At 41.4% G+C, this 25,572-nt stretch overlaps 1 protein-coding gene across 1 annotated transcript in view; it reads right to left on the reverse strand.

Annotated features, from left to right (window-relative positions):
- The window catches only part of Sh2d4b (SH2 domain containing 4B), a 73,731-nt gene that overhangs the window by 31,549 nt on the left and 16,610 nt on the right, over nt 1-25,572 (reverse strand). Inside the window, exons 2-4 of the mRNA XM_028785131.1 lie at nt 21,657-21,816; nt 20,123-20,270; nt 4,143-4,290 (exon numbers count right to left, since the gene is read on the reverse strand). Of these exons, the coding sequence (XP_028640964.1) occupies nt 4,143-4,290; nt 20,123-20,270; nt 21,657-21,816 (456 nt within the window). The remainder of the gene's footprint in view (nt 1-4,142; nt 4,291-20,122; nt 20,271-21,656; nt 21,817-25,572) is intronic.

The following is a 25,572-nucleotide window of genomic DNA, read 5'->3' on the forward strand; positions in this document are numbered from 1 at the left end:
TTTGTGATTTACCTTAATTATTATATATTAATAATTATTTTAATTACATGTATACATGTCCCTATGTGTGCATATTTATCACCTGACACAGACACTAGAAACCAAACCGAGGTCCTACAGAAGAGTAGGAAGTATTCTTAATGACTGAGCCATTTTTCCAGCCCCCAACCCTAGCCAACTCTTTATTTTTAAAATAGAGGTTCACTATGCAAGCTGAGCATGTCTTTGAACTTGATGTGGAGGCCAGGCTGGCTTTGAACCTCCTCTGGGATTTCAGGCAGTGTCCCATCACACCTGACACTAAGGATAGTATTTTGAAGATGGCAACACTTCTCAATACAAATGCAATTCAGTTCCTATCAAAATCCCAGCTGCTCTCATTTCAGAAGTAGACCGACTGATCCTAAAATCTGTTTGGAAATAAAAGGGTCCCAGAATAATTAAAATACTCCAATAAAGAACAGCAATGAAGGTCTTACGATATCCAGTTTCAAAGCTGACTGCCAGGCTTTCTTCATTGTAAGACTGCTGCTGACATAAGAAGAGATAAGTAAGTCAGCAGAACAGAGCTGAGCAGTCTGAGGCAGACATGGTTTGGGTAACTATTTCTACAAGAGTGCCAAGGGCTTTGAAAAGATAGCCCTTCCAATAAATGGTACTTTGACAACTGAGTCAATCAGGAATGTCATTTAACACAAAAATTAACTTAAAACATAGCAGAAGCCTAAACATAAGAGCTAAAACTGCAAATCTCTTAGAAGAGAGAAGGGTGTCAGTCACTGGCCTGGGAGTAAATAACGGGTTTCTTGGATGTTTCAAAACTCACAAGTAAAGAAAGAAAAGAAAACAGGACTTCCCTATTGCAACTTGATATGCCAAGGTGGGTTGTTATCCATGGGAGGCCTCCCTTTCTCTGAGGAGAAAGGGCAGAAGGGATGGGAGAAAGGAGGAGAGAGGGAAGGACTGGAGGGAGGAAAAGCTGTAATTGGGATATAAAGTAAATTAATGAATGAACGAATGAATGAATGAATGAAAAAATGGATTTCCTCATAATCCAAAATATGTTTCAAAGACTCCATCAAGAAAGCAGAAGGGAGATGTATCTGAGAGGTTAAACGCACTGACTGTTTCTTCAGAGAATCCATATTCAGTTCCCAGCACCCATGTCCAATGCAGAGGTGGAAGTGGGGGCTTTGCTGAAAGCAAAACTCAGACAGCACCAGTGGGGATGAGAATGGACAGTCACCTTGGAAAATAGCTCAGCTAGATGCCAAACTTGGTCTCCATATGACGCAGAAATACCCTGGAGAATTGAAAATATGTCTTCAAAAAACATGTGCATTTGTTACAGCAGCCAGAACAGCCCCAATATAGAAACAAGCCAGTGCTTAAGTGGCTTTAAGACACTTTCCTTTAAGTGACAAAACAAAAATGTGATATATGCATGGACTGGATTATCACACAGACATAAAGGAGGTAAGGTAATTATAAATTCAACCACATGAATGGACCTTCACACCTGCTAAGTTAAAGAATTCAGACATAAAGGAGGTGAGGTAATTATAGATGCTATCACATGAGTAGACCTTTACACCTGCTAAGTTAAAGAAGTCAGATATAAAGGGCCATAGAATATATTTTTCTTTTTTTACATTTTATTTTATGTTATAGGTATTTTGCCAGCATGTATTTCTATGTAGCACTTGCATGCCTAGTGCGCTCAGATACTAGAAAAGGGCATCCAATCCCCTGAAATTAGATTCACAGATGGTTGTAGGCCATCATGTGGTGGCTGGGAACTCAGGTCCTCTACAAGAGCAATCAGTGCTCTTACTCACTGAGCCATGGCTCCAGCTTCTATATCTTTGTGTTTCTAAGAAGTGTCTTATAATAGGCACATCCAGAGAAACTCATTAGATTAGTGGTTTGGAAGCAAGGGAAGAGAACCACTAATATGGTTACATTTTCTTTCTGATGTGATAAAATTTTCTGTGATTAGATAGTTGAGGGGGCTCACAGTTTTGTAAGTATACTAAAGAAAATGCTTAATAATACACTCTAAAATGACAAATTTTACAATATACAGATTACATGTTATTTTTTGTAAAATGTTTATTTAATGAACCTGGCATATATTCATACAGTCAAAGCATACTAAGAAGCAAAGGGCTTCCCAGGAGAACCCTCACCTCTTGACTCCCACTGTTGGCTCTAGTTGCAGTATCTGTAATATACAGATTGCAAACACACACCCACTCCACACCCACCCCTACTCATTCTCCCCCTGACCTAACAGATTCGCATACTCAACTATAGAAGGGCCCTCCTGCCCTGTACTGGTCAAGCATAGTTGCTATTTTGTTTACTGATGCTTTGACATTTGAGCCCTTGTTGATCCTGGAGGGCTGTCCCATCCTCCCAGGGTCAGCCAACTACTGGAGTTAGTAAAAGGTCTGCCTTTCAGGTTTTTGTTTGGAAAACAATCCAAACAAAAGCCACTGCCTCTAGTGAGGAGCTTTTACACCTGGCCATTACACCTGGGCCAGCATCCATTTGCCCTAGTCATTCTAGAGGCCAGATACAGACAACCGGAGCCATTGCCTACATTCAACAGCCCCATAAAACCGTTCACATCAGCCAATCCTAAATCTGTCTGCCATGCTTTTCCTGCAATCTCAATAAATATTCCTGCCTGGGTCTTACCCTCATTCATGCACCATACTGATTCTGATGCTTCCTATGTGACCCTGTATTTTGTGTTATGTTACTTCTTGGTACCTAGGTTTTGTAAGTAAAGATATCTTAAGAGTCAAATCTCTGCTAATATAACAACATACCTGGTCTCGACAATTCCTGGGCACAAATTACAATATCACCCTTCAAACCTGGCTTCACCTTGTTTTTCCCACTTGACTTGGTTGAAACAGACAATCCTCAGGGTTTCCATACACAACATTTTTAGCCTATAATATTCCATTGTCACTGTGCCTTTATGCATGCTGGCCTCTGTCTAAAGTGCACTCTTTGGGACTGGAAAGATGACTCAGTGGTTAAGATTGATTGCTGACCTTGAAAAGGAACAAAGATCAGTTTCCAGCACCCATGTCAGAACATTCAGAGCTACCTATAATTCCAGCCTCAGGGTATCTAACATCCTCTTCTGACCTCCATAGTTACCCATATGCATATAAGCATACACACAGAAACACAAACACAAATCCTGAGTGTTTGCCACCTGTTCTTTGCTACCATTATTCCTAAGCTGCCACCAAGTTCACTTCATACTACTCCTTTAGAGCCCACCAGGACATCCAACCTTGTGACACTTTCTCCCTCAAAGCCCTGAATCCATATATCCATCTGCTCTGGTTAGAAGTACCTCTAAGATAAGCCTCTAAGTGTCCATATCTGAAGTCACCAGAGCACAGCTGTGATGGTTTAAATGAGAGTAGTCCCCACAGGCTCATATGTTTGAACATTTGGTTCCCAGTTAGTGGAACTATTGGGGAAGGACTGGAGGTGTGGTCTTGTTGGAGAAAGTGTGTCACTGGGGGTGTGCTTTGGGGTTTCAGAAGTCCACTCCAGTTCCAGTGTCTGTCTGTCTCTCTATCTGTCTCTGTCTCTCTCTGTCTTTGTCTGCCTATCTCGAGGTCTCTGTCTATCTCTCGGTCTCTCTGACTCTGTGCTCTATGTAGATTTCTCTCTGTCTCTGTCTATCTTTAACAGATATTCCTGTTCCTTCTGCCTGCTTCCTGCAGGTCACACAACTCTCAGCTACTGCTCTATCACCATGCCTGTCTGCTTCCAGTCATGAAGGTTGTGAACTAACCCTCTGAAACTCTAATGCTTTCTTTTATAAGAGTCATGGTGTCTCTTCATAGCAATAGAACACTAATTCAGACAACAGCATAGAGTTAGGAAATTATTGGCAACTCAGTAAATGTAATATTTCATTCTTTAATGTAAGACATCTCCAGGACAGGCACATAAACTCCTGAGTGTCAAGTCCTTATCCCAGCAGGGCCATGTACATGGGTCTAGCCTTGTATGGTAAGGAAGGAAGCAGAAATGATGACAAATCACATCCACCAGGGAAGGAGCTGGAGGGCAGGCCTCCAGGACCAGGACACAGACCAACTCACACTGTTCTTCCCATTCACGATCTTCATTTTCACTGGCTTGGCAGTGCAGCTGGGCCTGCTTTAGGGTCCAATAAAGTTCCTTCGCCCTTTGCTCCTCTTGGAGTCGAATCTGTTCTTCCCCTCGCCTCCTCTCCTCCTCCTCTTTCCTCTGAAATATTATTGAAACAGGATGGCATTAGAATGGGGAACCATCTGTGGGACTAGAACGGGACCTGCAGTAGGTCAAGCTGAGCTACATGGAATAAAGTAGCCAGCAGTGACCATTCCACTCTTGATCACTACACAACTGGAATGTGACAGTCACACTGGGTAAGAATCAAATGGATCAGTATATTGACGCAAATTTTATTTGCTGTTTTGCAGTACTAGGGATTTGAACATAAACTTTAGATCAGCAGTTCTCAGCCTTCTTAATGCTGTTACACTTATGTCATATTCCTTATGTCATAGTGACCATCAACCATAAAATCATTTTCATTGCTCCTTCATAACTATAATTTTGCTTCTATTTTTAATTGTAGAATAAATACTCGTGTTTTCTGGTAGTCTTTAAGTGACCCCTGCGAAAAGGTCATTTAACTACCAAAGCAGTCAAGACCTACAGGTTGAGAACTAACCCTCACTCTAGAGCCTTATGCTTGCTAGGCAACTGCTGATCACTAGGACATCTAATGATGTTTGAATTCTAAAGCTTTCTACAAAGCTAAGAGGACTCAGCCATCCTCAGACTTGCTTCCATTAGAGGTCAAGAAAGAGTACAGGTACAGAGGGCTGAACCTGGTCTTTCTAAAGCCTGTCCATCTGGACACAGGGTGGCATCTTGACCAATCTGGGTACAGTATTGACAAGACCACTTGTCTCCGGGGTTTACAGGTTCCTCCTATTGGATTGCCTTGTCCAGACTTGATATGAGGGCTTTTTTTATTGGATATTTCATTTTACATTTCAAATGTAATCCCCTTTCCCCCCACCCAGAAGCCCCCTATCCCATCCCTCCTCCTCCTGCTTCTATGAGAATATGCCCCCACCCATCCTCCAACTCTCACCTCCCCACCCACAATTTCACCCACACTGGGGCATCTAGCTTCACTGGACCAAGGACTTCCTCATCCACCTATGCCTGACACTGTCATCCTCCCCTATGTATACAGCTGGAGCCATAAGCCCCTCCCTATGTGCTCCCAGGCTGGTGGTCTAGACCCTGGGAGCTCTGGTTGGTTGGTATTGTTGCTTTCCTCATGGAGCCACAAACCCTTTCAGCTCCTTCAGTCTTCTCTCTCACTCCTCCATTGGGAACCCCATGATCAGCTCAATGGTTAGCTGTGAGCTTCCGCCTCTGTATATTTCAGGCTCTGGCAGACCTTTAAGGAGACAGCTGTATCAGGCTCCTGTCAGCATGCACTTCCTGACATCTACATCAGTGTTTACCTTTGGTGAATGCACAAGGGATGGATACCCAGGTGGAGCAGTCTCTGGACAACCCCTCCTTCAGTTTCTGTCCCATGCTTTGTCATATAATAAGGACACATGCTCCACTATATTCATAGCACCCTTATTTATAATAGCCAGAAGCTGGAAAGAACCCAGATGTCTGTCAACAGAGGAATAGATACAGAAAATGTGGTATATTTACACAATGGAATATTACTCAGCTATTAAAAACAACGAATTTGAGAAATTCTTAGGTAAATGGATGGAACTAGAAAATATCATCCTGAGTGAGGTAACCCAATCACAAAAGAACACACATGGTATGTACTCACTGATAATTGGATATTAGCCCAGAAGCTTGAAATGCGCAAGATGCAACTCACAGATCACATGAAGCTCATGAACAAGGAAGATCAAAGTGTGGGTGATTTGGCCCATATTGAGACAAAGCGTGGAATATGAGGGCTTTTGCTTTGTTTCATTGTGTCTTACTTTGTCCTGTTTGGTTGTTTGAAACTAAAGAGTTTTCAATGATGTGCCTTGCTGCAGGTTTCTTCAGGTCAGTCTCATGTCTGTCCAGTACAATACATATTCTTTGCCTGGGATAGCTTCAGTGAGTCCTATTCTATCTTTATAGGACTCTTATTAGTCCAGTGCTGGTCAGTTTGAATCTATCTCCTAAAGACTCTATACCTTTTCTCTCTTGTTTTCCATAACTTTTCTTGTTCCTGGATGAAGTCACTGACTTTATCTTCAACTTTCCACTGTGGCATGTGTGATTTCTAAGACCTCTTTGTTATTTGCTAACTGTCTCCTTCTTGTGGTTGCATTCTGTATTTGTTTTAGAAGTGCAACAACCCAGGTCCCTAAAGATTAAGACCTTTGTTATTGCCTCTGTTTGGGCTGAGGTTTACTTCTGTGGTTTGTTTTGTTGCAATTATTTGACTTGGTGCCTGCCACTCCTAGAAAAAGAAGACTTTCATTAGATACACCCTCCTTGTCTGGTTGTAGTTAAGAGAGAAGTCCAACTTGAATGGGAAGCTAAATATATAGCCAGCTTCATTCGACGGCTATTGCATGAGGAACCAGCCATTTCTTTGATAAACCATCAGATGGAAGGTTCTGGAGCTTCTGTCTATAAGACCACCCAGAGTCTTCTATTCTTCCTGTGTGGTGTCTGACCAGGAGCCAGCAGTGAGCAGTATGCAGGCAGAGCAGACATTAAATCCCCTAGCCTGGGCCTCATGATTTATAGCACCAGGTTTCAACCTGTGGATTGGAATACCTTTGGATGTGATGCTGCATATCATATGTTTACATTATGATGTATAACAGCAGCAAAATTACAGTTATGAAGTAGCAATGAAGGCTGGGGGTCACCACAACCTGAGTAACTGTATTAAATGGACACAAGATTAGAAAGGTCAAGAACTACTGTGTCTTAGGATTTCATTGCTGTAAAGAGACACCTTGACCTCAGCAACTCTTATAAAGGCAAACATTTCATCGTGGCTGGCTTACAGTTTCAGAGGTTTAATTCATTATCATCAAGGCAGGAAGCATGGCAGCATGGAGGCAGACATGGTGCTGGCAGACCTGGGAGTTCTACCTCTTGATCTGAAGGCAGCCAGAAGGAGACTCTCTCTTCTGCACTGTGTGAAGCTTGAGCACTAGGAGCCCTCAAAACCCACCTATTCAGTGACACATTTCCTTCAACAAGGCTACACTTCCTAATAGTACCACTTCCCATGACCCAAGAGCATTCAAATCACTGTACACTGCTTTATGGAAAGTCATTTGAAATACCTCATTGGTCAATGTCTTCCTACAGCTTTTTCCCCAGCAGTGCCAAGACCAGACAAGGTCCTGCATGAATTCTGGTTCTTGTTTATTCATTTCACATGCTCCTTACCCTCTATTCAGGATATGAGTATGGATATCAAGCTGTGTCCTAAACTGTGTAGACCAGCACCTTTCTGATATGCTATCCTTAAAATACTACAGTTTCTAAAGCAAGAATTTCTTATTTCATCTTTAAAGTTTATTTTGTGGTGCATGTATGTGTGTGTGTGTAGGGCACATGCATACCATGGCACTCAGCTAGAGGTCAGAGGACAGTTTGTGGCAATTGGTTTTATCTTTCCACTAGGTGGATCACAGGGATGGAACTCAGGTCATCAGACTTAGTAGCAAGAACCTATACCTACTAAGTCCTCTCGCCTTCACGGAACGGTTTTAACCTAAATTGCTATATTCTGAGCTTAAGTAGTCAGACAGTTTGCCATTAAACTTGTTTATTCAAGTAAACAACCACCATCATGAGGCACAAACTGATAAATAATGTATTGGTACCAATAAATCATTACACATGTTAATATATGGAATCATATTGGAAACACCACTCATGAATTTTTCAGTCATATCAGATACCAGCCTCTCCCTTAAGACGTTAAAACAGAGCATATAAGTCTGAGATGTAGAAGGTGCACTGACCCATCACCTAGTCCTTTGTCACATCCTCGAAAATTGCTGCAGCAAAGACCTTCTGTCTTTGTCCTCAGGCTCCAGCTCAAGGAGTTTCCATTGTCTACGAGGTACATCCAAATGACACTATACTTGGCATTTGGCCAATCTATGTTTTGAATAGCTGTGGTTTGTAAAACTACTTGTCTGGTTCTTTACTGAAACTTTTCCTTACATCTAGATAGCCTCTTTGCCACCACTGAACCCTGCATGCCTCTTTGACTTGTTCAAAGACACTCTGTAGTATATATTACCATATACTTACTACTGTACCATGTGAAATACAATCTGTGATTTCAGAGTTAATAATTAAGATTATAACAAAAGAACCAGTGATTACTATTGGCTATATCTACCAAGTGAAATCAGTAGTAGAGCCCTCCTTGCAAGAATGAAGATATTTTACAGAGATATTTGTGCTTCTTCTCTTTGATGCTAAGATTATTGGAACAATGGTCTCCAAGTCACTGGAATTTTCAGGAATCTCACACTGGGATAAGGAAAGGCTAAAGTCTGGTGCCAGACACTAAGGAACGTGTCTCCCTTCATATAGTTCTGATAACCTGTCTGACCATCTTTCAAGAGAAATTGGAGTAAAGAAAAATCAATGATAGGTCAATGACAGGTAATACTATACCTTAAACCTAAACCTCATGTCAGAGCTCTGAGAATGGAGCACAGACAATTCCACTGGACTTCTTTATTTGTTCCTCTTCCCAGTGTGGCCATATCAGAAAAATCTTCCACCTCTACTTATCACTATTGTTTGTCAATTTAATTGGCCTATTGAGGATGAGTGGCTAAGTCTAATTTGGTAGAGCTGCCCAGTTCCAGGTTCTGATCTTAATAATTCTGAAAATAGTAGTAGTTAGTGAAATAAAGTGAACAAAATTGATATTGTGTGTGATTATTATTCAATATATTGTGGAAAAATACAAACATGTAAATGCGTTGACCAGGCATTCCAGGATTCATTTTGGGGAGTTAGCCTATCCTGTAGCCCAGTGACTGAGCTCCAGTTCCAGAGACGTAGTCTGACAATCAGACACATCCTGCTGAACAATATAGTATTTATTTTCACAAGTTTACAAGAGAATCTCTCAGTTGCTGAGACAGAGCTAGCAAGCTGGGTTTAGGAGGCTCTGGTTGATAATAAAGACAACACCCTGCAAAACAATTAATCACCTTCCCTGTGCACCCTGGAAGCAACCCTAGCTATCCTCCCACTGCGCCAGGTTCAGACCTTTACTTAATATCTTTCTTTCTTACCCATCTCTCTCCATTCTGCCCAATGGCTCAGGCTTTCCCTTGTCACTTCCAATTTATCTGGTCAGGATATGTTCTCATCTCACCCACCACTCTCTTTGTCCATGTGGTTTATAATTTTTATCTGTTTTCAGTACTATTTTAATGGAGAAAAAAAGCTAAAAAGCAACATAACTGTAAATTCTTAATTCCGTATTTTTTAAAATGATATTTTGGACCTGGAGAAATGGCTCAGCCGCTAAGAGAACTAGCTATTCTTCCAGAGAACTGGGGTTCGATTCCCAGCACCCACATTACAGCTCACAATAGTCTTGCACTCCAGCTCCAGGGGATCTAATGCCCTCTTCTGACTTCCATAGACACTATACATATTGCACACAGACACACATGCAGGCAAAATACCCATACAGATAAAATAAAAACTAAAATATATATATATATATATATATATATATGACATTTTGTTGTTGTTGTTATTGTTGTTGTTGTTGTTGTTGTTGCTCTGAAATGGTTTTGATTGAGAACTTTTCTCCAATTCAATAATCAATTTGTGTTTCTAAAAATATCAAGACCCATTCTTAAAGAATTAGAGACTACAGACTAAAGAAGCTATGTGGCTTTATTAAATCATTCACTAAGTCCTTACAGAGCAGCTGTGACACTCTCAGGCCTACTGTGGGTGAAGTGTGAGAACCAGAGTCCTCACTCACTCAGAGCTTGCCCTCTGGTGATGAGAACACTAAGCAAACAAATTAAAGTTCAAGAAATTTCACAGAAGAATGACCAGTGTGTATAACAGTGTCTGGGAGGCTACCACAGACTATGTGACCTATGGTATGAAGATCTGTCATAGGAGATGGCATGTGATCTGACACCCAAGTCAAAAACAAAACACAGCCAAGTGAGTCCAGAAGAAATTTTCAGACAGCAGAGCCACACATGCAAAAGCCCATGCCTAACAATAAACACCAGCCCATTTGTATACAAAGTTGCTCACTATAGCCAGAATGGAAAAGTCAGAATTCTAAGATGTATGTGTTTGAGAAGCCTTCTGACACCCAGGAGGCCTGCTGTGAGTAATAAGACAGTGAGATTAAGGGAACATGGGGTTTAAGGGCAAAGCTCAAGTATGCATATTAACAGTGGGTAAGTTGGCATTCTGATAGATGGGACCCAGTGGTCTGACTGAAAGACAGCAGATTAAGAAGACTAATAAAGAAAGCCAAGGTTAAGATAATAACCTAGAAGGAGAGAAGACTGTGAACAAGCAGGAAGAGGGAGCATTTAAGGCAGAGAGCAGTGAGCTGAAATGAAGCCTACTGAGATATTACAAAGATAAGAAAGCTCTCAGGGACAGCTAGGTGTAGTCATTGGAAGTGACTAGAGATTGTGACAAGAGCAGCCTTCACAGAACATAGGGATAGTTACCTAGACACCACAGAGAGAAAGGAGAGATGTCCACAGACAACTCATCAGGACATCCAAGATGAGAGAAATGTGGACTTAAGGTTGACACAGGATGGCTTCTCAGCTCTTCGGCTCAGATCCCTCAAAGATAGACATGGGAAGGGTAGGCTTTGACATGGGGAATTTTAAAGCAGGTCCCAACTGATGTAAAATCCGAAGCCAAGTCTCCAACTCTCATGCATCGTAAGCTGTCTTGACTGATGCTGGCACAGCCCTTCATATTTTACCTAATATATTTTCTTTTCTTCATCCATGGCTCCCTGATCTCTGACAATGATCACTGTGTCACTCAGAACACAAGACACTAGCCAAAGCATCCTGCCACAGACACTTCAAATCCATCACCCACCAACAGGGTCTTCCAGGCAGTCAGTCAGTTGAGTCCTGTCAGAGCCAAGAGTCTCACGTATAAACTCTATTAATTTTGCCGTTACAAAGCACACTGGCTGTATATCTTAAACAAGAGAGTGTATCCTTACAGTTCTAGGGGTGGAAAGTCCTAACACAGATCAGCAGGGTTGATTCATTCTGCAGCTTCTCCTTGGCCTGCAAGTGGCCACCTTCTTACTGCTTCACACTGTGTCCAATTTATTCTCCTTAGAAGAATACTAGTTATTGTATTCAGGACCAACCAACACTAAAGACTGCATGTTAGCTAAAATAACCTCTGTAGGGACCTTTCCTTCAAATACTGTTATGCCCTGAAGTACCGGAAATTTCAGACTTCAACGTAGATGAAGATGTGTGGGGAGCAGGGACAGGGCTGGGGGTCGGGGGGACAACTGAATTGGGTTAAATGGTCAGGACTGGTGTGTGATAAGCTGATTTCTCCACTTCAAATTACAAGGTGGAGTTTCTCCACCACCCAGCTGTGGGTGACAGGAGGCAGAATGTTAAACAACAGTGTCATTGTTCAGCTGTTTCTCCTCTTGAGAGTGGGCTACTGCCCAGGGAGCCAGTAGTGGTCTACAACAACCTCCCTTCTCAAAGGGAAATGACTGGTCATTTACTGTGACAAAGGCAAACCTCCTCACAAAGATGTGGACAACAAAAGGAAACAGTTTGTAACTACAAATCCACAAAATTGCATTTTTCTCCTCAAGGACTCAATAAAATGGCTCAACTCTCACAGCTAAAATTACCTTAGCATTCTCATTGTTATGGCAAGCACCTGAACTATTGGGCCAGTCTGAGATCACTGAAGCAAAGGCCAACCGAACCAAGATGCAGCTACACAAATACTCACATTCCACCCAGGAAGGACGCAGCCCTATGCTGGCTGCTTAAGGCCCTTTGGGATTATTCAACCCCTCTTTCCTGATAATTCATCAGTAGCAGCACATTGCTGAGGCTTGGGTCTCCCTAATGCCAATAGAAGATGTCAAGAGGCAAATGCTTTTTTCTGGAAGGCATCAACATTTCGACTGTACTCTTATTCCTAGGACGCCACTGTGCCCTGTGAGATGATACGTTCCACAACAACAAGGCTGGAAACGTGTTGTTCAATCCTCTCTCTCCAGGTCACAGGGCAGGGCCCGACAGACAGTAGGTGCTTCCTAAATGCCAAGTACATTCATGAAGAGTAAAGACAACAGAAATTATGATGGTCCATGAGAGAGAGAAGGTGAGACAGGTCATGTTGTCCTGTTTCTGACAGCCTTGTGAAGAGCCTACCAAGTTTTAAAATTTTATTTATTTGCATTTTATGTATGTGGGTGTTTTGTATATCTTTGCCTCACTTGGGTTCAGTGCCTGAGGAAGCCAGAAGAGGACACTGGATTCCTTGGAATTGGAGTTACAGATGGTTGTTAGCCACTGCATGGGTGCTAGAAATCAAACTCCAGTCCTCTGAAAGAGCAGACAGTGTTCTTTTGAAAGGGGTGCGGGGGGAGAGACAAGGATGAGACAGAGGTTCTCTGTGTATCCCTGGCTGTCCTAGAACTCCTTCTGTAAACCAGGCTGGCCTCAAACTCAAGATCAGCCTGCCTAGTGCCAAGTGCTAGGATTAAAGGTATAGGCCACCACAACAGACCCACAGCCATTATTCTTAATCACTGAACCAATCTCCAGCCCTGAAGCCACCATTTTGAAGAGAAAAAAAATGAGATATGGAAAGTTTGACCACCATTTATGATCTCATTGGGATGAAGACCCTGATGTTTGGTGAGGATGTCATCCAGCCTCTAAAAGAAACTCTGACCTAAAAGTGAATGGCCGGGGGAGGAAAAGCAGAGTGGCCTCAAATCAGGGAAATGAGATTGGCAAGGAACTTGAAAGTTAAGAAGGAAAACGAAGGGACCAGAGAAAGAGAGCACAATTCTCTGTGAGCCTTCTTCTGTGATCTTGAGTAGAAGAAGCTATAGATGTGGACTTACAAGAAGGGAGTAGCAGATTCCAAATGGTATCCGGCCCCAGTATCTCCTTTTTTCTAAAGAATCACTTTCATATGCATGTACATTGCATTCTAACGGCATCAGTCCATGAGGTAAGGATTGATTTGGGTTTTGGTTTGGTTTTATGTGCCTTTCCCCCCTTATTTTTATTTTATGTGTATCATTATTTTGCCTGCATGTACATCTGTGTCCTACATGCTTGGCAGCATCCACAGGGGTCAGAGGATTCCCAAGAACTGGAATTACAGACTATTGTAGCCTCCATGTAGGTGCTAGGGTCTCTGGAAAAACAGTCAGCGCTTTTAAACACTCAACCATCTCTTCAGCCCCAAAGACAATGGCTTTTTATTCCATGGGGGTTTTCTTTGGTTCATTATTTGTTTGTTGCCAGGTACTAGGATTTAAAAGCAGGGCTATGGGCATGCTGGAAAAGGGTTCTACTACTAAGATACTGCTGACGGCTTTTTGAAAAGCCTGAATACCTTTTTAAAGCAGATTATCAATTTGTACTATGTTCTATGCTGGCCTTCCGTTGCAGTGGCACAAAGATTCTGAGGTTTACATTTTTTTCATTTTCTAAAGTAAATTTTTGGCATTGTCTTTTCAACAACCTAGACAATTAGAAGAAGCTGCCTACACCCCCAAAGCACACCATTCAAAGCAAGCCCCATCTTGTCCTTCAACCACTAGTTTCTCAGATTCTCTCCTCTCAAGCCTCGATCCACTCTAACTCTCTCTTCTTTAGAATCAAAGCCTCTATGTGGCTGACACATTCTCCTCCAAGTGTGCACAAGTATCCACCTTCCATTGTAAGAAGTTGCTACCATCTGCCTATTCCTCAGCCTGTGACAAATAAGTCCTTGCCCGTTGCTTCTTTTGATTCTAATTCCACAATATCCTGTTAATTATGCCACTGCTATTCTTTCCTGCCCAGAGTCATAGCCTATCTCAACTTCACATCTTAACCATTGCAAAAACAATCTCCTAACTGACCTCTTTTCCTGAAGCTCTAACTGGAATTATACTGACACCAGCATCCTAAAATTAACCCAGTCGTGCCCTTACATACCAAAGCTTTGCTTTTGTATACACTTTTTTGTTTTTGTTTTTGCTTTTTTTTTTTTTGAGACAGGGTTTCTCTGTATAGCTCTGGCTGTCCTGGAACTCACTCAGTAGACCAGGCTGGCCTCTAACTCGGGAATCCGCCTGCCTCTGCCTCCCAAGTGCTGAGATTAAAGGCGTGCACCACCACTGCCTGACATGCACACACTTTCAACAGTAGCATTCCAAGACTCTCTAATCTATCCTTTTGAGCAGACTGTGTTTTGGTATTTTCTAGGTTTTTCTTGTTGAATCAGGGTATTTTCAATTTAGGTTAAGATAAAATGAGGAATAAACAACTTTGGACATCTTTCCTATACATACAAGGTTCTTGGGTATATTCTGTTTATGTTCCTTTGCAGCACAGCCTGCAGAAGAACCAAGCTTCTACTTACACCACTTACTGTGCTCATTTTGAGGAGCTGCTCATAAATAGTCTTATACCCTAGGTTACCCTGTTAAAAGCAAGCCCATGTGACTATGTGGAGGGTATTAAAGCAGCCAGCACATACCAAATTCCTGCTGGTTCTACCAGGCCATCCCAGGGAATGAGTTCAGCCAAGGGACTAACCTCAGCTGATACTGTGTGGTACAGAACTGCTTTCTAGCGAAGCTCTGCCTGAATTATTAACCTACAGAATCCCAAGAGAATAAAGTGGTGGTTGTGTTAAGCTGTTTGTTTTCTGGTAGGTTATTTTGCAGTAGTAGAGCGCCCAAACAAGGGATTTATGTATCAGGTTAGAGACTGACTTGGATTATTTTTATCGTACCTGTTGATGTTAAGATTCTAACATTCAAAGATTCTTGAATATAGGAATGCAATACACACTTTAATTTTTTTCCATCCCTGGGAGCTTAAGTACAGGTTGGATCTCGGGAAGTGATGAAGGAGGGGTAAACTCCTTTTTCTCAAAAAACTTACAGTAAAGACTATGAATAACTCTTACCCCAACGGTACCTAGAAGACTTTAATAAGGCACAGCAGTACCTTCATGAGTCTGGTTTAAGCAAGGGTAGAGAGGAAAGGGGGCTGTAAGTTGTCTGCTGGTGGAAGAGATGAGCCCGAGATGGGTGAACTCAGAATAAGTTCCAAAGGATACGTTGGAGGGTAGACTAGGCCACCTAGAGCCTGTCTCCAATGTCTCACATTTCTGGAGCTTCTTGACGTGAAGCCATGCTAAATCAGGGTGCCTACTTGTATTAAAGTTTAAACATGCATATTTAACATCTTCAATTTTAAACCAAAGATATGTACATCAAAACTAGAATCTTCTTTGAGAAAGATCCTAGACATCTATATTTGAGTCCTTTGGGGGCCTGTAGGCCTGGCCAAATGGCCTCACCGACACCACTGTGAGCTCTGGCAGAGTACCTCACAGTGTATCACCCTTTCATCAATGAGGCTTTCAAGGAGACCATCAACCAGAGAATCTCTACCAATAACATGACCCCTCTGTGGTCACCTTGTGCAGTGAACTCAAGGCCCAGCTCTTCCTTACCTCACTCTAAGCCCCATTAATGGAGAGAAGAAGCCAAAATACAGTCTATAATGATCACTGCTGGAGATACAGAAAATAAAATACTTTTCTTCCCCAGTCAACTTAAAGCTAAATCATGTATAACCTCAACAGTATAAACCTCTGTGTATGTAATTGAATTGGCAAGGTATAAAGTGGGGGTTTCAGGTACCAGATATATAAAGTCAGGATGTGACAGCTCCAAGGTATGGTTGAGAGGAAGGTTTTTATTGTAGATATGAGGGAGAGTACAGCCAGAGGCAGAGAAAAGTAGTAGACTGAAAATGGCCAGCAGAATGGATTGGGACATGTGTGGGATGGGAGACAAGAGAGGGAGGCAAGAGAGCACAAGGCTGAAATGGTGGGGTTATATAGGAATGAGAAGCTGGGGGAAGAGAAGCCCATGAGCTGGAGAAGTTTAGGGTGGGGCAGGGTGAGAAAAGCTGAGAAGAGCCACAGGTACTGAGTGAGCCTGGAGGCCAGCAGACACTTTGGTATGCTAATAGGAACCACAGTTAGCCATTGGTCCTGGGTTTCTTTTAGATATGACAGATAGGACATGCCTTACAGTTTTACTCATAACTGAAATAGGTATAGTAACAATTAAATGGCACTGTCCTTACTCAAAGGAGGTGCATGTAAAAGAACTTAGAGCTGTATCAGGCCATCAGGGAAACTCTAACCTCCACTGTCTTTAAAAATTGTATCTTCTTGGAACATAGCCACATGCATAGTCTAGACAGTGGCTATTGTACTACAATGCAAACTGAGTAGTGTGACATAGACAGTATGGCTCCTATAGCCTAAAAGTGTGACCTGGCCATGTTCAGAAGGTTCTTAGCTGACATTGGGTTAGTGTCATCTACATGAACTTCTTTTAAATTGTTTATCAAATCAATGGCAAAAAGATACACAAATATACATATAAATACATCTATCTGTATATATACATGCATACATGTATATGTCTATGTGTATATGTGTGTATAGAGAGAGACATATACAGACGTATGTATAAAGATATGCATGTATATATCGCATGAATATAGCCATATGTATGCACATGAGTGAAAGAAACAGTAAAATTTAGCAAATATTATTTATTAGTAAATTCAAGTGAAAATGTATAAATGTTTATTTTTTTTCTCCAATCTTTCTGCATCTTTGAAATTGTTCATAAAATACTTAGACAGTAAATACTACTTTGTTTAAAAATTTTAAAAAACTCTTCTCAAAAATATAACTCACAGCAAACCTAACAGTAACTAAAATAGATTTAAATACACTGAGCCCATGTGGTACCACACGTTTGTAACTCCAATACTCAGGAAGCAGGTGTGAGCAGAATGGCATGTGTTTAAGGCCAGCCTAGACTACATAAGGAGACTCTGCATTCAAAAATGTATGTATGAATGTATGTATGTATGTATGTATGTATGTATGTATGTATATGTGTATGTGATTATACACACATACTGAGGTAACCTCATTCAAAACAGCAAAAAATATCCAGCATATGTTTCAACTAAAAAGAAAATCGTACCAGGGTCCAGAAAGGCTTACAGGTTAAAGAAGTTACTGAGACTGTTTGGATCTATGAAACCATTCACTTTTAGAAGTTTGTCAAATTAAAGTTAATGCAGAAAAAAGCAACTTTGGATTACAAGAGACACATCACTTTCCAGAAGGGGACTCCAAGATACAGTATTTTTTTTAAATGTCTACTTTCCATAAATACAGCTGCAACTTAATACAATCCCAGTAAAAATCACCATGGATTATTATTTGAGAAAAAGAATAGTAAGAAAAGTATTCAAAAGTTCTGTTGGTAGAAAAAAATAGATGAGGTTATTAGCCAAAGACATTTTGCAAATGAAAAGTGATGGTTTTCTTACCTAAATATATGTTTAAAATATTTGAAGGCCATGATAATTAAACAATTAGTCTGGGGTGGAAATAATAAATCATAGAGAAAAAAATGTAGAGATCTGGGGGTAAGTCCAGTCAAGATAGCAGATAAATGGAAAGGAAGACGCTCAATCACATGCTGTAAGACAATGCTGGGAAATAGATGTCAGAGCACAATACTACACAACTCTCCCAAGATGAAGGAACAGTCAATACAGAGAAACAAAGACATGAAAAGTGTAAAAACAAATGTAGTTAAACTTTCTAGGCTTAAAGCCCAGATAAAAAAGAAGATTGGTGAACTTGACTCATGAATGTTTTGAGCTTCTATACATGTGAAAACACAATAAGCAAAACTAAGAAGAACAAGGACAGATGAGGAAACTATCTCCACATCCTCAGGAAGTAATCCCTGAGGAGGAAGGAACAGGATTTAAAAGGCCCAGATGCTATGATGACACTGACAAGCAGAACTCCTTCCAAAGCTGTTCATGGAAAGACTGGACCAAGCTCCAACTTAGCTTCCAGCTTGGAAGACCCTGTCCCTGGGATGAATCCAGATCAAATGTGCACTGTGGTCTAGCCTGCACCTGACCAAGCTATATTTGCTTAGAGCACTCCCTAAGGAACTTAGACTTGTAAGGACATCTCTTCTATCCAAGAAGCATGATTCCAGAGACACACACCCCCACACACACAGAGCTGTTCTTTGCACTGTAACCACCAGGAGGGAGTTCTTCCCCCAGCCTCTAAGAGAGAACAGATCCTCCACTGCACTAATTGCTTGGCCAAAGAAATGCAGCATCTAGTTAGATGCTGACACTGACTGGCCAATCCTTCCAGCTTCTTCCCTTCTCTAACTGCTGAGGGCAGGCTCTCCCCTGCCCTGTCCTGGAGTGCTCTCTCCCATAAATCACCTCTGCAGATGCTGTGAGGAATTTCAGCTCCCTCTCCTCCTTTCAGTAGTTACCAAAAACAAACATGTTTTTTGTTTCAAGTTTTCCTTTTGGTAAATGTTGAATATGAAGCTCAGGGCCTTGTGGATACTGTATTCTCAGCTGGAAACTCTCTGTTTTCTTTCCTTGACTAATGTCCAGCTTTGTTTGATTTCAACAATACAATTTACAAAACAGTACAATGTTGGAATTGGAATATGACTTTTTCTGCTTATATGTATTTTTTTGTTTTCTATTAAATAAATGTATTCCACCCATATTACAACAACAACAAAAACCGTTTTCAGGTGATTTAAGCTCCCTACCTGTTGTAGCCTCCATTCTGTCACTGTGATAAAGTACTCTGACAAAAGCAATCAGGGGAAAGGAGTTATTTTAGCTCATAACTGTAGCTTGTAGTCCATCATTGTAGTGAAGTCAAGGCAGCAGGAACTTGAAACAGCCATATCCAGTCAAGAGCAGAGAGAGAATTAATGTATGTATGCTTGGACTCAGCTCACCCCCACTTTTTTATAGTCCAGGGTCCAAGTGCAGGGAATTGCTGCCACTTTTTGGCTGAATCTTCACATGTCAATTGGTGTCATCAAGATAATGTTGCACAGACTGGCCCATGGGCCAGCTAATTTAGGCAGCTCCTCATGAAGACTCCTTTCCTTGGGTGATTCTAGATTATGTCTAGATGACAACTAAAGCTGACCATCACATTAGAAGAAAGCAGTGAAACTCATTTACCAGTTCCAAGATCCTCTAGATTTAGCTACTAACACCAAATGATCAGCCATTCCTAGGACAAGACTTTTGTCCTCTCCCCAAGTTTCCATAAAATAAAAGTCTTTCCAGACATGCTGGTATAGATCTTTAATCACAGGACATGAGAGGGAGTTTAAGGTAAGCCAGAGCTACATAGTGAGAACCTAACCCCCCCCAAAAAAAAAAAAGGAAAGGAAAAGAAGAAAGAGAAAAAGAAAAAAACTGAAATAGTTTATTCTTTTTACTATTTAACCAAAAACAAGGCAATTCCTTAGAAAAGTTTACCAAGCAGCTCAGGGTCACAGAATAGTCAGTAGTAGAACTGGAAGTGAGTTCCAGCTGATCTGGTTAGAAGCTCATTCCTGGGGCCTCATTTCACAGCATTCTCCGTTTGAGGCAGAGAAGGCCAATATTCTCGTGACTCTGTACTCAACCACTATCACATGTGGCCTTGGCAATTCCCTTTCCTTATGAGGCCCTCACCTCCCTCATCTATGCAACAAAAAGAAGATGGGCCTAAGGTGTGTCAAGTTCTTTCCTCCACAAGCTCACCAGATTTCTGTCTTGTAACACACCCAAGACAAACCAATAGCCAGGAACAGATTCAAATGAAACAGTGGCCACACTGACCTTAGAGGCAAGTGCAAGTGACCCTCATGCACACCCACCTTGAATTCCTCATGGATACGTTCCTCCAGGATTTTAGCTGCCTTGCGGTCCTCCATCTCCACTTTCCACTTCTCCGCCAGAATCCGGGCTTTCTCATTGGCCAAGGCATCCCGAAACTTCTTAGTGATCTCTGCTTCCTTCTGTCTCCTTCCAAGAGAGCAGCAGCAGGAGTAAGCTTGGGTGAAAAACTAGAAGATGATGACTCAATGCAACTCCAAATAAAAGCAACAGTCAGGTTTTCCTTTGGTACATAGAACAGCAAAGGCAAAGATCAACAGAACTCAACAGGGTAAAGGAGGAGAGAGATGACACTCTTGTAGGGAACAGCCAAACAGCAGCACCATTCTGGAAGCCAAGAAAAAATACAAGCAAGTCCAGTTCTTACTCAAGTAGAAGAAGGTGTATATAGGAGATGTTCCGAAGATGTTTATAGAGAGAAATGATAAGCAATAAGCCGCATTCCTGTATAACAGAACACTACACAAGAATCTTCAACAGCACAGGGATTTGAGCTGATGGGATTTGGCAAGGTATAAATAAAGTTGTTGTTTTGTCTCTTAAATAGTCTTCAAGGTTAGCTTGGGTGACAGGTGGTGGGTGTTCTTTAATTCATTCTAGTCTTCAGTCTTCTATACATGTTTTTACAATTTCACAACTAAAACACCATCATTCAAACTTGATGGGGGTGGAGGGAGGATGCTGAAGGCACCGTTACATAGATTTTCAAGTTTGGCAAGAAAAAAAAAATTAAGTTGTTGATAGAAGGAGCCTGACTCCAAACTTTCCTGAGGACTTAGCTTTCCTTCTACTGTGAAAATGTAAATAATGTGCAGAGGACCAGCTCATAGCCAAGGTGGAGCCCTATGGCTAGACCATCCCGAGAGAACTCTGCAGAGTGGCTGGGGCTGTAGAAATGGTTCAGTTGGTAAAGGACTTGCCATGTGAGCACTAGGAAATTAATTTAGATCCTGAGCATCCTCGTATAAATCTGGATGCAGCAACACATGCTTATAATCCCAGCACTAAGGAGACAGAAACAGAAGAATCCATAAAACTCACTGACCACACAATCTAGCTACATTGGTGAGCTACAGGTTCCATGGGAGACCCTGCCTCAAAAAATAGTGTGGAGAGCAACAGAAGACATCTGACATTGACCTCTGGCTTTTACACACACACATGCACACATAAACACAGGCACATGAGTACATGAACATGCACTACACACACACACATACCATGCTGTCCATACCATCCAGGTGAGTGTACACTTCATACATACAGAAAGGGGTGTTAGGTTTTTAGGTCATATCCCCAACAGGAGAAAACTGAGGTCCCAGATTAGCTGGCAGTTGAATCTATCACTTGAACCCACAAGGTTTACTGAAGAAGACCGTCTTGGTCACTTGATCTTTACAGAACTCAACACAGCCAACCAGTGATCAGCACCTCATTTTTCCACCCATGGCTTAGATCTACCCACAGCTCCAGGCTCAGGCCTGACCCAGCACCCTCCCAGCCAGCACCTCTCACCAGAGCTCTTCAGCCTCTTTCTGTGCTTGCAGCCGTGCCCGCTCAGCAATCAGTTCCTCAGATATCTCTTCATAGGGCTTGTCTCCAGGGCCTTCACCCATGACCCACACCCAGACCTCGCCATCTGCTCCCAGCAGCCACTGGATATGCTTGTCGCTCGCTGCCTCACAGTGGAAGGAGGAAGAGAGAGAAAAGAAGAAACACATAGTTTCCAGTTAAAGAGCAAGCAAGCCAACCAGGTGCTAGCGCATGGTCTATAGTTATCGCACAACTCAATAGAGCAACAGTGGCCTATATAAAGGTTCAAGAAATTCCCTTACATCATTCCCTCTAGGCAGCAACATACAGCTAAGCCAACACCCGAGGCTAGAGTCAGAGGTGAGCTTTCATGAGGTCCAAATCAACAAAAATATCAAGGGACAGTGTGATATTCTCTGTAGAAAATTGTGTGTGCTATTCCTGGACTGAGGCAGTTGGGTGCCAGTGAGCCTTCTCTGCCCTCTTGTTTTCCTATCCACTGACTAGAAGAAGGATTCAGAAATGGTAGAGTTGCAAGATGAAGCAGCCTGGAGCCTGGTGTCTCTGTGATATACATCATGCTGTAATTTGAGCAAGAAATGAACCTTTGCTAGATACAGCCACTGAGAGCCCTGAGTTTGCCAATAACAGCAGGCTTCACTGATGACTGTGACTAGACCAGTGATGTTCCATGGTGACAGGGTTGCCACAGCAATAGAAACCCTGCATCTGGCTTTAGCAGCTGGGTGAGTGATCTCTAGCAGGCCAAACAGCTGGAGGTCCAGGCATGCAGGAACAAAACAGCTGGTAGAAATGACACAGGCTCATTAGAACTTAAAAGACAGACCCTGTGTTTTCTGAATTAAGAAGTTGGAAATTAAACATGAACAACATATTTTTAGATGCATTTGACACAGTGTTAAGAGGGAAAAAAACAACGAAATTCAAGAAGGAATCAAGTGCTTTTCAGGGGGAAGTGAAAGAAAAAAAGGAGAATACAGAAATAGGGGATTGGAAATAAATTAGATGAATTGTAAGAGATGAATTTGGCATGGTGGTGAATGCCTGTGATCCCAGCACTCTGTAGGTTGAGGCAGGAGGATCATAGATTCCAGGATAACTGGGCAATGTAAATGTAACCCTTCCCTCCCTCCTCCCTCCTCCCCCCCCACACGCACACAATGCAAAAGGTGACATTTTGAAGAGTTTGGCATGACAGAGCTCAGTCAGTTGTCTCCTTGACTGGGCCTCCTGAGAACACAAAGCACAGAGGCTGTGAGCACGTGCTCTCTACTCTCCACGACAGCAGATGCCACTGAGTAAGCCCTCAGCCTCCAAGACCTTGTGTTTCCCAGAGGCTGTCCCAGCATGACAGGCTCATGACTGAGATGTCTAACTTCTTGCCTAGCTCTCTACAATAAGGCTCCCAGCCTCCCTCCCTCCTTTACTCAAGGTCAATAAATATTTTTCAATATTTATTTATTTTAAATAGTTACAAGCCCAGTATGTAATCGTATAAAATGATTTCATGAAAAAAAAACCAAACCTTATATTTTATAAAACAACAAAATTATCATTAGGGCACCAATCACTGAGCCTCTGTCCTAAAGGCTCAGTTACATGCTTTTCTTCTAGATACATAGTTGATTAAAAAAAAAAAAAACAGAGTGAAGAGGCAACCTATGGAGGAAAAAAAGGATTCCTGCAAGCCATACACCTCATTAAGGGTTACAACCTAAATACATTAGGAAGTCGAGCAACACTGTATCAAGAAAACAATTCTGTTTTCAAATGGGTAAAGGGCTTGAGTAGACACCTCTTAATACATACAAATGGCCTGCTGTTAGAAAAAAACATTCAACCTCATTAATCATCAGAGAAGCTCAAGTCAAAACACTGTAGGATATCACTCCATGCCTGTTAGAAGGGTGGGCAGCAAATACATAAAGCTAAAAACCTTGGGGACAGTGGCTCTACCAGTAGTCTCAACCTGTGATTCATGACCCCTTTGGGAGTTTGAATTACCCTGTCACAGGGGTTACATATCAGATATCCTGCACTTCAGATTTTACGTTGGGATTCAAAAAAGTAGCAAATTTATTTATGAAGTAGCAATAAAAACAATTCTACAGTTGAAGGTCACCACATGAGAAAATATATTAATACAATTAATATATTTATAGCTTTAGGATGGTTGAGAACCATTGGGCTAGAGAGATTGTTCAGTGATTACTTGTTGCTCTTGCAGAGGACCTGAACTCTACTCCCAATACCCAGATGGCAGTTCACAACCATCTGGATGTCCAGTTCCAGAGGACCTTACACCCTGTTCTGCCCTAGCGGGCACTGTGTACATGTGGTATATGGGCATACATGCAGGAGAAACACCCATATACATAAAGCAATTTTTTAAAATAAAACCTTGAGGTCCATAGAAATAAAGGAACATTGGTATTCTGATGTAAGAATGTGAATTAATGCAGACATTATAGAAAACAGTACGGAAATTTCTCTGAAAATTAAAACTAAAGGTGTCAGTATGTACACATATATATGTGTGTATCCAAAAAATGAAGTCATTATGTCAGAGATGTTTGCATACTCATGTTCATTGTGGCACTATACACAACTGACATGCAATCAACTTGTGTCCATTAAGAGACATGCACACATAAAAACAACTTTAAAATAAAGGATAAATAAAGAAAATGCCTATGTGGAAAACTATTTGGCCATAGAAAAGTAGAAAATTATATTATTTTCAACCATATAAGTGAACCTGGGGGGCACTGTGATAAGTGAAGAAAGCCAGACACAGACACACAAACGTCATATGAATTCACACACATGTGGGATGTAAAGTGGGGAGAAGGATCAGAGACATGATGAAATAAAAACATGTGTCTCTCGATATATGTATATATATGGGCAGCACTAACTGGACCTAATGGGTTATTTAAGAAAACCAAACAAACATGAAGTTAGAAAGGACTGTGTTGGGGGCATAGAAGGAGCTGGAGGATAAAATAAGGAGCGTGATGGTTCATTGTATACATGGATGGAATCTCAAAAAAATATTATTTAAAGCTCATCAGTATCTATCTCATTAATATGCAAATTTTCTCTCTTTAATAAATGAAAAAACTTTATGTATACCAAGATTTGTTTTAAAATAAGTTTCTTTGTGATTTATTACTTTTAAAAATGGGTCTTGTTTTGCATCTTTTGTAAATCTATTTAATATCCAGCCTAATTGAAAGCAAAAGTAGTTCTCATATCTTCTTCTGAGTTCCCTCTTTCATGGTAGGTAATTTTTGTTGAAGTATATAAAAGAATTATTCACATGCACTTGGAAAAAAAGAAGAGTGGAGAAAACCTCACAACTTTTCCCCAGGTAGTCATAGATACTGTATAAAGGCTCAAATAAGTAATGGACACTTTATCTGTTTGCTTATTTGTTTTGTTGTTTGTTTGTTTAGAGATAAAGTCTTGCTATGTAGACTAGGCTTGCCCTGGACTCATTTTATAGCCCCAGTGGTCTTGATTGTATGATACTCCTCCCACCTCAGCCTCTTCAGTGCTGGGTTATAGGCATGTACCACCATACCCAGCTAGTAGTAGATTCCTAAAGGTTAGTTACAACATGAAATCTAAACCATACCAATAAGGCTGCCGAGCATTTTATATTAAAATCCAATCATTGTAATGACATAATGTTACCATTAGAGGATGTTGGGTGAGAATGTTATAGGAATTCTCCGAGCTTGCAATTCTTCTGAAGTAAGTCTAAATTACTTCAAAATGAAAGGTCTAAAGGTTTCTCACAAAAATTTACTTCTGTTTTATTTTGGTGTGTGTGTGTGTGTGTGTGTGTGTGTGTGTGTGTGTGTGTGTGTGT

Source organism: Grammomys surdaster, unplaced genomic scaffold, assembly GCF_004785775.1.
Source record: "Grammomys surdaster isolate TR1022 unplaced genomic scaffold, NIH_TR_1.0 125114, whole genome shotgun sequence".
In the NCBI taxonomy this organism is placed as follows: Eukaryota; Metazoa; Chordata; class Mammalia; order Rodentia; family Muridae; genus Grammomys; species Grammomys surdaster.